The 13,747-nt window shown below is 36.0% G+C and overlaps 1 protein-coding gene across 1 annotated transcript; it reads right to left on the bottom strand.

Annotated features, from left to right (window-relative positions):
- Positions 1–1,587: 1,587 nt before the first annotated feature.
- Positions 1,588–13,353, bottom strand: LOC129801778 (VPS35 endosomal protein sorting factor-like). The gene is made up of 8 exons (XM_055847098.1): positions 13,235–13,353; positions 13,078–13,168; positions 12,697–13,012; positions 9,592–9,916; positions 9,190–9,535; positions 8,535–9,134; positions 2,816–2,982; positions 1,588–2,752 (listed from the first exon to the last, which is right to left on the bottom strand). The coding sequence occupies exons 1-8, from the start codon at positions 13,246–13,248 to the stop codon at positions 1,705–1,707; spliced, it is 2,907 nt and encodes a 968-aa protein (XP_055703073.1). The 5' UTR covers positions 13,249–13,353; the 3' UTR covers positions 1,588–1,704.
- Positions 13,354–13,747: the final 394 nt, after the last annotated feature.

Below are 13,747 nucleotides of genomic sequence, written 5' to 3'. Positions count from 1 at the left end.
TATCCGTGGACTCTTTTTCCGGGTGACATAAAAAAATCCGTGAGACAGTTGAATTTTCAAAATTTTGATGACACATTGTTCCCGTTTTGGGTTTTTTTTATTAAGCAAATGTGCTCTATCTACTGTAATTCTTACTCACTGTAACTTTTTTGGACAGTACGCATGTTTAGAGAGACTGCCGGATTCAGTCAGGTCAGGATTCACTCCATAAATTTTCAATGTAAACAAAAAATCGTTGGATTTCAAACAATTTGATGGGTATGACTCAAAATCCGTATGACATTTTGGTACCGCTCTCACGGATAAGCGACAGTCTACCTACAGTAGAGTCTCTCAAATCTGAATCTCTCAAATTCGAACGCCGTTTGGATTCAAAATGTCAATTGTGAGGTTATGTTAGAAGGTCCGTATTCTAGGTGAATGAAAATCATATTTATGTGCTTCTTCCTGAATGTTTACATACATTATAGTCGTGTAAAATGAAAAGGAAGTATGTTACCACAAAAACTTGCGAGAAAGTACGAGAATTTGATTCAAAGTACAATTTAATCTCACACAAATTTCGTTAGTTTTGAAAAAATCGTTCGAATTTGGGAGGTGAGAAATGTCAAAAATACCCCCCGAGCGTTCGAATTTAGAAGACTCTACTGTACTGTATGTAGATTGTAGATAAGTTTATTTTTGCCAAATACCACTCAAAAAATTGTGACAGTGGCTGTTCAAGGGATTGCCAGGAAGATTCCTTGAACTCCAGGAGTACAGTGTTCATCAAGACAATCCAGTTTGCCATGGTTCTGGCCAAATTAATAACTTAAAGCAAAAAAAAACTCTTAGAAAACCCGTGATATAGATTTTGAAAATGGTATGTATACTTCCCTTGCCGACAATAGGGTCATATATGACCCGAAGTTTTTCCGAGTTTTCACGCAATGGAATTTTTTTTTCCTCTCTGAACTATTTGATCATAAAGCATTAGGAAAAACTCAAATTTACATGAATTCATCTGCTGAATAAAAGTGTGACGCGAAAGAGATAAGAGATAAAAGAATCTTAGTTTATTCATTAAACGCTTTAAAGTTATATTGACTTAGACCAAGTCTCAAATCTGGCTTGGTTTTCTGAAGATTTATTAATCAGTTTTTTAAATCAATAGAAAATCATTACGTACCTAGAAAACAAGACACCTTATAAGAAAATTAGAGACAAAAATCTATTTTGAAATATTTATAATAATAATTTTTCCTGTACCTAAATTCTAAATTAAAAAGTGAACTATATTATAAAATATTTTGCATTTTAAATCCTTACTTAAAGTTTTGCAATAAATGTGCAAATGCATGACTTGAAATAAATACAAAACCGCAAAATAAAACGAGAAGTTTCCAACACATTTTGCGGAAAACTTCATTTTAATTTTCTACCACAGGTTCCGAGAACTTAAAGTAAACTCACTGGAAAAGGATTTCCTGGAATATTAAATTATTATAGAGTAAACTTTAATTCTTTTAAAATTAAATTATTCCATTTCTGATTCAGGAATAAAAAAACATATTGTAAGGGATTTGGTATTTGTATATTAAAAAATCCTTTGTTTATTTTTTTCTAATAAATTTATTATCAAATTGGTTATACATAAAGAGCTGAGAACCAATGAAAACTCGTATAATTATTCCTAACTAATAATTTTATTGGTGAGTTACATTGTTACAATTTATTTCTCATGCGCATCACCAACTCTTCGAGACGCTTCCCCAAAACTGTATTCCCGTGTGCCTTCCTCGTCTGTTCAACAATTCCCAGAACTCCCATTAGGGCCTTTCCATCCAAAAGAGCCTTGTTCTTCGTTACTAAATTCCACAGATTCACTGCCAGAGTGAATTGCTTGTCTCTTGTGATATCCGTGCCCCTAACGATGCGAGTAAAAAGTTCCAGTGCTAGATTGCTCTGTACCTTGAATTGGCCTTTGTCAGCCAAGATCTTCAGATTAATTAGAATTTGATCGGCAATTTTGCTGCTCAACCCATCAATTTCATGGATGAACTTGGGATCGGAACCATACAGCTCATCATTTGACACAATTCCGGGAATGTGATAGGGGTAAGAATCCTGAGCTGCTGTCGACAGCATATCCAGGACACTTAAGTAGATATTAGTGAGAGTAGCTTCGCACTGGGAATGAGCTTCGTCAAACTGGTAAAGTTTGAGTTTGTCCAGAAGGAGTCTCAGGAGGAAGAGAACACCCCTGTCTGGACTATCTGGGACAATGATTAAAGTAGATAGAAGGGATCCAATGTAGCCTGTAAGATAATTTTCTGTGCTCTTGAGCTTCCCATCGACTTCCACGACAGCTGGAAGTTCTGGAATCAGTTCTATTGCAGCTTCTAGGCAGGAATCTGCTTGACCCAGGCACAAATTCTGCAGGGCCACGCTTCCAGACACCAAGTAGAGATCCATCCTTGTGGCCACTGCCACAATGCTTGGAATCGTGATAAAGCAATAAGCTGCACAGGCTCTTACAAAAGCTGCAGTCTTTCGCGAATGCTGGCCACGGATCATTCTCCTAGTCTCCATGGCTAAATTATTGACACAGTGAATGAGAGTAGCATAAACTGTGTCCAGATTTAGAAATGCAGCCCGGGCATCTACATAAAATGCCAGTTGAGACTCAAAGTCTCGCCCAAAATCAACTTGCTTTATCATGTGACTGATTAAACCCCCAATTTGGCGTCTTTCGTCCTCCACGGTCAAAGCGCTGAAAAATATAAAATTCAGTAAAGCAGAAAATAGCAATTTAAAAGAACAATCTAGAACTCACTTGACGGAGTCATTGAGCACCCGACAGATGTACATAAGAGCATTTGTAGTGACAGGATCATTAGTTTTTCCCTCGATTTTATCTTTGTACACCATCATAATATTCCGACAAACGTCCATTTTCACAGACTCTTTCTGAAAGAGATCCAGGACAGGCATGAAATTGTCCTGGAAGCATGCAATTTAAAATGTTAATATTATTATTTACCATATTCTGTTTATTGTGCAACGATACAATAAGATATTTTGTAGCTATGAGAGAGAAAATTTGCTTTTACTGGATTCATCTCGATGCAGAATTGATTTTAACTGCTCGAACTCCAAGAGAAAGCAGTTTTCACAATCCATATTATTTTCAAATTCTCATCATCCTGGCTGCTAAACGGTAAGAGATATTGACTTCCGGTCTTCGGTGCCCCCCGACAAGTCAGCATGCTCTAGAGAAATAACTTCACCAAAGTACCCTTCTATCCCTCCAAAAACATGTTTTTTTGACATTGCAAAAAATTGGCCCCACCGATTTCAATGATTTTCGGATATATTTTGTAGTTAGTCGAGCTGAACATTTCGTCCTTAGACACCTTTCACCGCTTAATTCGCCATCTTGAATTATTCAAGGTCAAAGGTGAACCACCCTGGAGGGTCTAATTTTCAACAAATTTGGTTAAATTTGGACATTTTTGAAAGATATTTTAATTCTGAACCCGACTGCATCGGTCATAATTGGCGGTGAATCGGTAAAGTAAGGGTAATAGCCCTAATTTAAAAATACTATTTTTTGCACTTTTTCAGTCTTTTGACCCATATAAAATTCAAACCGTAAGAGATATCGACTTCCGGTCTTCGATGACCCCTCCTCAAATGACATTACCTTATGTAGATAGTCCAGCTGTTCATTTCGTCCTCAGACACCTTTCACCGATTAATTCGCCATCTTGAATTATTCAAGATCAAAAGCCTTATTTTCACCCGTTTTGTTCAATTCATTAATTAAAAGGTTAAAGACTTTTGAGACCCCCTCTTCTTAAGCAATTTTCAACTTCAAGATGGTTTTGTGGTGATTTATAGACAAATTTAATTCCATAGTAATTTAAAGTAATTTAAAGAAAAAATGACCAATTAAAAAAAAATACAATTCTAAAATGGCTAGTTAAAATATCAGATATTCTTATAGTTCTTGAGATTCTAATTAATACACTTCGGAAATTCTTGTGGCACGAACGGAACCCATACGAATTCGATTGTAATTTAAAATTTCGAGCATAAGGTAGAGTATCGTGAAAAATGTTAAGGTGATTATCATTTCCAGTCAGATAATCCCAGATAAGGATATGGTAGCTGAGATCCTTTTTAAGCGACCTCGAAATGCGTGCAACTCGGAGCCTTTGCAACTGGAAATACTTGAAAATTCGACAGTGAATTGAATTTTGTGGGTAAAGAATCGTGTCGAGCAAACTTTTCTCAGAGACTGAAACGGATAACATTGGCTCGACGCGATTCTTTACGCCCAAAATTCAATTTAATATCGAATTTTCAAGTATTACGAGTTGCAAGGACCCCAAGTTGTACGCTCTTCGAAGTCGTCTGTAAAGAATCTCAGCTACCATAAGCTTATCTGGGCTTAGCACTGGTCATTTCATATTTTAAATATTTTGAGTACACAAGGCCAACAAAAGAAAAAGAAAGTTGATTAAAATCGGTTCATAAACATTAGAGATAGACTTCGGCCACGTACGATGTAGTAATCCGATATGGTCAAGTTCGATATGGAGTTGGAACGGATGCGACCCACGTATATAATATATACAGTAGACTCTCGCTCAATCGGCTCTTATCTTGATTCTTTATAATTGAATATTTTTTTGTGTAATTTGCAATGACTTTGACGCCCGAATCTCTCGATAATTTGGATGACATTTTGCCCCATATGCCCGATTGAGAGAGAGTCTACTGTATACTGAAATTTCACCGAAATCGCTTAATAAACACCAAAAATAAAGTCCGGTGAAGATATTTTTTATTATAGCTCGGGTCAGAGAACATCGGGGGCAGAGTGAGAGTGCGACCCACCGTTGGAAAGGTCTCGATCTTATCTACAATATAAGGTAAATGTACCAGCGATCGTCAGTGTTCCTCGGATCGGAAGGTTGTTCCGCGTATCGGAACCCCAAAATAAAATGTGCTTTTGAAAATTATTCACTGTATTTTAGTAACTTTCTTTAGCAAGATGCATCACGTTAGTTCATATTTAATCTACAGAAGCAATTTTCACGTCGAGTTTCAAACAAAATTGCTATTATTTACCTATTTATTGAATCACTGTATCAGAGTCTTAGCAAAAAATCCGCTATTCATCACTTTCTTAATATTTCACGTGAGAATTTGTCTGCAAAAATATGAGGAATTATCTTTGATTAAAATGATTTACAAATCTGTGGTAATTAAAAAATTAATATTAAGAGACTCTAATTTCACTATCAATACACTTTTTCAATTGTTTCGGCAAGGAATATTGAAAATAAATTATTTTTTGCGTACAAGTACGTTTTCTTTCATCTGTTCCTCGAATCGGCACATTTTTTTCGTGGAAAATTGCGCTCAGTGCGCTCAGCTGTCATCTTCACAGCCATTATTAGATGTTTTTGTTGTGATAGAACAATTTACTAGTGAGTTTCATTAAATTTAACAATTTTAGAAGTTGTATCATGTGAGTACATAGTGCACAGAGTGTAAGAATGACAAAGAAGCTTCAATGAAGCCTTGTAGAATGATTTAGATGCCAAGTAAGCAGGAGAATCCTCATCAAAAACGTCTGCCGATCCGTGGCTCACCCCCTTCCGATCCGTGGAACACCTGATTAAGTCCCTTCCGATCCGCGGAACACATTGCGTCGTTACAATTACACCTATATATTATTAATTTCCGTAATTGGCAAAAGTGTCAATAAACGAAAATGGTTAAATGGATCACTAATATATCAATTGGCATGTAAAAAAATGCCAAACAGTGTTTTGGAACTCATTTATTCAACTAAATATGGAGCACGTCTCTTAACATTCCGATCCGTGGTACACTTCCCTTACTAAAATTTAAAGAAAAAGCATCGTCTAGTTTTCGAAATATTTGAAATCAATTTTTCAAAGTCGATATTTCGAATAATCGGAACTTGGAGTGTCAAAAGGGTTGTAGTACTCCACGAGAGCTTTCCAATACATCAAAATTTTTCAAATTCTGTCATTTAGAACCAGATATAATGGCCATTTGAAAATTAAATTAAATTTTAATTTTAATCAGCAATAAAAATGAAACCGATAGACAAAATTGGTAAAAGGTCTCACATCTAACCTTAGGAAATCCAACAGAGTCTGATTCGGTTTATTTTTTGCCTCTATGAGCAATAGAGACAAATATAGCCCAAAAATGTAACTAATTTTTCTGACAATACTAATGAATGATAAATTTTCACTTTAATGAAAAATATTATGTTTGAGTATTGTAGTTTCTTTTTCCAAAACGATTTTGCTTAAAAAAAATTGGAAGCATAAAAAATAATTAAAATCAATTTTCAATTCGAGGATTTAAAACTTCGGCATTTTTTAGCTTAAAAATTTACTATATAGAAAATGGCTGGATGCTTGCAAAAAGTACCTTAGTGTAGAGGAAAACTTGAGGTCCATTTTTTTTAGAATAAATAACATCCATATCTCATCATTTATCCGGTAATGTTCCAATTTTTTCTCTAAAATCCTTGATTATCATTAATGCCTCGAAAAGGATAACGTGATAGGATTTACCACTTAAAATAGTATATTCTCCTTGGAACAAAGAGCTAAGGTTCGAAATGATCATAAAATTGCAAAAGCAAGATTTTTACAAAACAAAATTCTAAGGTCTTCATACTAAAAAATAAATATTTTTCTTGTAATACTAAGATAAAAAATTTAACAATTAAGTGTTAATTCCGCACAATTATTCGAAAATAAGTCATACTATAGTCATTCAGAATGGAAAAATGCCATAAAACATTTTTTGCCAGGTTTTTGGATATTCTGCCCCACTGTGCGCCGATTGGCCGAATCTTAAAATAACTGTTGGAAATTTTCGAACTCGCTCTGTAAATTAGAAATATCAAACCGATCACCAAATTAGAGGATTACAATAGCTGTGATTATGAAAAAAATCACACCGAAAATTGGGTTAACCCTTTAAGGACGACTGGGTCACCCGTGTCCTATAGAGAAAATAATTTTTCCTGACTACCTGAAGTTATTTCTTTCTAATGTTTTTACCAAATCACAAAGTAGAAAGATGTAGGAATCTAGGATATTTTTTGAAAATCTCCAGCTATTTGCTATATAAAAATATTTGAGCTCAAAAATAACGAATTTTCAAATTTTCACGTTGGTGCTTGAATTTTAATATTTTTAATATTTCAAATTTTTTAAGCAAAAACCTCTTGGGACTAGAAATTATAATAACTATACATAATATTTCTCAACAAAGTAAAAATTATAGTTTATTGGTATTTTCAAGAAAGCTTCATAATTTTCATGGGTCATATATGACCCAATCGTCCCTAAAGGTAAGAAACACCGAATTCGTCTCTAGTGGATTTTTTAAGATTTGAGGTTAGAATGTTTCATGTTTTTGTTTATGTGGGCGCAAAATAGTTAATTATTCGTGTAATATTGTGTGATATATCAATTAGCTGAGATTTTCTAGTGCAATACTGACTGAAGAAGGTAGTTTTTTGATAATTTATAAGATACTTCTGCGTATATGTTGTAAATTTATATCTTTTTACTCTTGTACATGACTTCAAAAATGGAAAAAAAAAATTCATGCACATGGTGCTATCAGAAAAGAGGATTATAAGACCAATTGTATTTCTGAGGCATGCGACATTTATCTCTGTGTTACCAGTACTCGCAATTGTTTCGATGAATATCATAAAAATTAAAAATGAAATAAATTAATACATTTTTTCATAAAAATTATTGTTTTTGTGTACAAGTCTTCAAGAGTCTTTGAGACCAAAAACTGAATGAGATTTTTAAAAATTATTATTATTATTATTATTGAGATTATATAGGCACGCGACGACATTGGCCATATGCGCCCGTTGACCGATTTTGCGATCCTCAAGAGTGAGGTGGCTCTTTGGTTAAAAATTAATTTTTGATCGTTTTAATTTTCACTCGTACTCCAAATATTTTTTATTATTACAAATATATTCAAGTTACTTATCTTTCAAAAATAACAGAGCAAACGAATAAACTAGTCGTCTGGAAAATTTTGTGCTTTTTTACCTTTAAGGACGATTGGGTCATATAAGACCCATAGTTTTCCAGGACTTCTAGGGATGAAAAAATTTCTTTTTAACCGTAAATCTCTTATTTAGGTTAAAATATCGAGGGAAACTTGATTTCGTTGAATTTCGCTCAGCGGAAAGCTTCTCGTCCTTAAAGGGTTAAATCAGGAGAATGTCTGTTGATATCCCGATTTGCAATTCTTACTTAAGACCTTTAATTTTTATCAAAATACTAGCCAATATTTCTGAAAGTTATTGCGAGACAATCTTGGATTAAACCTGTTTGAAGGACATGAACAAAATAGAACTTAACATTTTCAATATGCATCAATATTAATGCTAAAAATGCCTATAAACTCAATAAAATTAAATAAGCTGATTACTAAGAAAAAAAAAAAACAATAATTACCAGAGTTAGCAATCCTTCCAAATCCTTGCTATTGCACACGATTTTGTCCACCACGACCTGCATCTCTGCGTAGTGTTGCTCAAAGACACGATTCTGTCCCATATGCGTCAACAAATCTTCTAGAATCGCCGCCACATGGCTCAAATTATAGGAGCTGCTCGTAAATTCTGCCCATGATTCAATTGCCAGGATAAATTGTCCCGGAACTTTAAGTTCTCCAATGAGCTTCATAGCCTCCACCCAAACTTGCTGCTTCTCATCAGGGACCTGAGTTGCCATCACGAGGCACGAACCCAGGGCACGGAGTAGCTGAGCTTGAGGAAAGTCTTCAGCTGAGGCATTGTCAGCAATAGCACGGAGGAGTTTTGTAGCACGTTTGGCTAAAAAGTTACAACTGAAAGATGCCATAACGGAGTTTAGGAGCAGCCCATTGTTCTTCTGTCCCAGGCATTTGTCTAAGATCTCATCGAGAACCGGCTCTGGGGTATGAACAGCCATTCCCTGCATGATCCAGTCCAGGGCTGGAATGTAGAGACTGAGGTATGTGGGCATCTCTAGGCGTTGTCTTGTAAGTTCGTTCTTCAATCTTGGGCTGAACATCTGCCGAAATGTTGGGAATTAGGAGGAGTAATGAAAGACAGTGGGATTATCTTACTGTATGATAGACCGTGAAGAGATCAGTCAGGTTCTCCTTGATGTACTCTCTATCGGATGTTACAGTCATTCCTACGCGACAGAGATAGCAACGAGCATAAATGGACACCAGAGGATCACCAATTCCACGAATTATCCGAGTAAGACGAAGCAGGGCGAGATTGAACTCCGTGGACGTGAGGAAGCTGTAACACTTGAGAATTGCTGCTTCAACATAAAATCGTGGTAGGAGTTCTCTTATCGAAGCTATCTTGTAAAACCAATTTAGGCAAGTCTCCTTGGCCATTTCTGGTACCATATCTGGAGTAAAGTTGTCTGGAAGAGCTGCTGGATTGGTGCTTCCAGGTCTGAAAATTTTATTTAGTTTGCTCAAGAAGCACATCCCAGACTTTTATCAATTTACCTTATATACCCTGCCTTGACTTTCAGTCTATCGTAAACCAACTTTCCAAAAATATCCAGGATATCTGTGATAAGGACAAATTGGCTAGGATAGAATTGCATGACTGACGTATCGGCCAGGAGCTTAGAACATTGGATGGCAATTTTGAGGGCAGTGACACGATGATCATTGTTCCAAGCCTGAACCAATTCCAGATTTAATTGCTCAATCCTCGATACGTATTCCTGTTGACTAACATCTTGCATGTGATAAGCGGCATCTGTAAAGTCATCCAGTTGCTCCAGGCGATGCTTTACCTTCTCAGTCATTGTGGTTTGGGCTTTAACTGGAATTTATTAAGGATTGCAAGAGTAACACGGTAGAATTTTTTGGACACTGACCAAAATATTGGAACAAGTTTTCCTTGGAACAAATTTTTTTGGAATCAATTTGTACCTAGAGATGATATTTATTTGTTCCAAAAAGTTTTCTTTACACTTTTGTTACGAAATATTGTTAAGAGTTTTCTTTTGGAACCGTTTTGATACGGTGGAATGTCTACAAATTTAAGTTGACTTCGTTTTATACAAATTTGTTCCTGAAAGTTGGAATAGAATTTATTGCACTCGGCTGTTTTGTTCCCACTTGTCAGTAACAAATTGGTACACTTTATTATAACAATATTATTCCTACATCTCTAACATATTTGTTCCAAAAATTTTCAGTGTCCGTGGACGAGGTAATTTTTGGAACGAAATTGTTACTCATATGGGGAATCTTTTTGTTCCATTCTCAGGAAAAAATTCGTGTAAAAGATTCCGTCTTACAGTTTAGGCCTATACTTCAGTCGAGATGGATTTCAATAGCGAAAGTTCATAAGGAACATCAAATAAAAATCTACTTGAGAGTGTTTTATACAGACGCGTGCATGACGAAATCGTATGCGAGTGCTGGCAGCAGAAAGGGAAGAGAATCTCGAATTAAAAAAGTAAAACCATGTTGCACGAAAATTGCCACAGATTTGGCGTCCTCCTCGCTTCGTTGGTGACGAGTGACTGAGTGTGAGAGGAGGGATACGATTTTATACTAGACGAGCTATTTTTTGGAACAAATTTGTTACTAATATTGGGTATTTTTTTGTTTCTCCTGGAAGGTAGAAATTTATTCCAAAAATTTTCGGTGTCCGTGGAAGAGCTACGTTTTGGAACAAATTCGTTACTAATATTGATTATCTTTTTGAATCTCGTAAAATGAACAAGATTGTGCCAAAAATTTATGGTGTCCTGGACGAGCTAATTTTTGGAACAAATAGGGTAAAGGCTCATAAATTTGGACAGTCTGCTTATAAGCATCGATGTTCCAAGTTGGAAGTGCGATATTTTCAATACTAATTGACTTTTTTTGTTACTCTCTTTTCAGAAGGGTTGTTTAGAAACTTGGCAAGCTATTTATAGTCTTATTTTTACTAAAATTAGTTTTAATACGTTTAAAAATGAATTGATATGTAGAGGTGAATTTGACTGTTATTTTGGACAACTTGGTTATTAATTTGGACAACTTGGCTGTAAATTTGGACAGCAAATCCGTCTCAACAGGATGCCGATTGCTCTTCATTTCATGAACTAATCTTACGTAGAATGTCGCAAGAAGCCCGGAAGCTTTCCATATCATTCAATAAAGTGAGTTGACTTCGGTACTCCAAGTACGTGCGGATTCGCTCATTCCCTGGCCTTTCCGGGAGCCTTTCAAGGCATTTCTCGCTACATCTCTTTCGTAGAGATGATGCTCCTTTGTTTCTCCAGGCATTTGTCCAACCTAGTCATCACAAAAGCTAAAACTTCACGAAATTTCGTGAGAAAAACACCTGTCCAAAATAAGGAGTATCACCCCACTGGTAAATGTTTTAAAAAATTTCACATTTTCACACGAAAAATCTAATTCACAAGGCAAATCTCACTTTATATCGAATTTAAAAATCACCACTAACGTGAATCAACACAATTTTCAATGAATATTCAATAATATCACTCAAAAAAAGCGAAGAAACATTGTTAGTACATCATCACAGCTAAATAAGACTGAAGTAAATACGAAGTTCTGTCATACAGTAGACACTCTCTCAATCGGGAATATGGGGCGAAATGTCATCCGGTTTATCGATAGATTTGGGCGTCAAAGCCTTTGTAAATTCCACAAAAAGCGCTCAATTATAAAGAATCACGATAAAATAGGAAGAACTACAGCGAATTTGAGCGAATTAGCTTTATAATTAAACGTGAAAATTGTCAACAAAATTTGACGCCCGATTGAAAAAGAGCCGATTGAGTGAGAGTCTACTGTATTTCTCGTAAGCAATTGCTCACACTGAATTTTGAACAAAAAAAATTTTAACTCAAATCATATTCAAAATTTAACGTATTTAGTGTTAAAATCTTCCGAAAAGATCAAGTATTTAGATGGAATTAATTATTCATCAAGTATTGGAATAAAAATCCATGATTTCAATCAATTTATTTTTAGTGTCCAATTTTATCCTCAAAGTGTCCAAAACAAGGGGTAACTCATTCCCATTTTTTCTGACAAGGGTTTCTGGTTTCTCGGGTTTCGCGATGCAAAAAGTGGGTTTCTCGGGTTCCGCGACGCAAAAAGTGGGTTTCTCGGGTTTCGCGATGCAGAAATTGGGTTTCTCGGGTTTCGCGATGCAATTTTTGGGTTTCTCGGGTTTCGCGATGCAAAAAGTGGGTTTCTCGGGTTTCGCGATGCAAAAAGTGGGTTTCTCGGGTTTCGCGATGCAAAAAGTGGGTTTCCCGGGTTTCGCGATGCAAAAAGTGGGTTTCTCGGGTTTCGCGATGCAAAAAGTGGGTTTCCCGGGTTTCGCGATGCAAAAAGTGGGTTTCTCGGGTTTCGCGATGCAATTTTTGGGTTTCTCGAGTTTCGCGATGCAAAAAGTGGGTTTCTCGGGTTTCACGAAGCGTTTCTCGGACAATTGACGAGGGTTTCTCAATATCAGTTACCCCTTTGTCCAAAATAAGAAACTATGGTCAAAATTATGAGCTTTTCCCTTATCTGCAGAAATTTTTTACCGTATAGTCACATATTAAGGGAATTTCCCTTTCATGCCCTTACTTGACTCATTTCCTGACACAAAGCTCGTCACAATGGACAGCCGTTCTGCTGTAGTGTACTTGCTGAGAATTGCTGATCTCCGGGAACTCCATGGTTCAATAGCCTCTTCGAGGGGAGAATCTGCCTTCATGACCCCACTTGCACTCAGCTCATACTCTGCCGCTATCTGGGACAGTGGATCCACTTCCAGAGATGCTTGCCTTGCAAACTGACTCAGGGGATCCGAGCCATCGAATGCTTGGCTCAGAGGATCAAGAATTCCCATTGCAGAACTGCTGGATGACTTCCTATTCCTTGTTCCCTTGCTTTCCAGCACCTGAAATCATCCAATTCTATATTAAATATGATTTCCTATTTTTTGGGAATCTAATGGAGCCCTACAGTTACTGTCATCTGCTTCAGCGGATGAACTTCCGTAGAATCCACCCTGGTCAGTGGTGTCACTTCCACCGGCACCTTTTCAATACAATGCCTGCCAAAATATATATCCAATTAAGAAAAAAAGCTTCACCGGAATATCCTCTTGAGTTTTACGTACCAATCTGTAGTCATTTTGCTATGGTTTTCCTGGTAATTCCTTCTAAAAAAGCATTATTTTGTGAGCTAAGGGATGTTTACGATGTTTACAAATTAGAATTTTCTACAGGGGAAATTGACGTTTATCGAATTTGAAAATGTCTGTTACACTTGTGATATTCAGAAATTCAGAATCCATTCAGCTAGAGTTCTAAGTGAATCCTCAAGCCCATAGTTTTTATAACCTGGCTTAATATCCTTTAAAACGTTAAATGATTTCTAAAATTACCTTTGCAAAGGACAATAATTTACAAAAGTTTAAAAAAGATATAAAAATCGTCAGACAAATCAAGACAACTCCGCAGCTCCACGTTCATTTTTTGTAGAACAAAATTTTAGCTCTTTTTATTTCACGTCTTTGTAAAAGCCCTGCAATGGATTGGAAAGTGAATTTTCTTCAATTTTGTCAATACCGGCAAGAAAACTTCCTGGAATAATCGTAAATTTTGCATAATAATTCTCTAAAAATTACCAT

Source organism: Phlebotomus papatasi, chromosome 1 (assembly GCF_024763615.1).
Source record: "Phlebotomus papatasi isolate M1 chromosome 1, Ppap_2.1, whole genome shotgun sequence".
NCBI lineage: Eukaryota > Metazoa > Arthropoda > Insecta > Diptera > Psychodidae > Phlebotomus > Phlebotomus papatasi.
Note: the sequence above shows the minus strand (reverse complement) of the source record. Positions and strands in the feature narration are given on the sequence as shown.

Coding starts and splice junctions, on each gene's coding strand:
- LOC129801778 (XM_055847098.1), bottom strand. Junction 13,013..13,077: donor TGAAGCAGATGACAGTAACT/GTAGGGCTCCAT, acceptor GGATGATTTCAG/GTGCTGGAAAGCAAGGGAAC. Junction 2,983..8,534: donor TGGAAGGATTGCTAACTCTG/GTAATTATTGTT, acceptor GCATGCTTCCAG/GACAATTTCATGCCTGTCCT.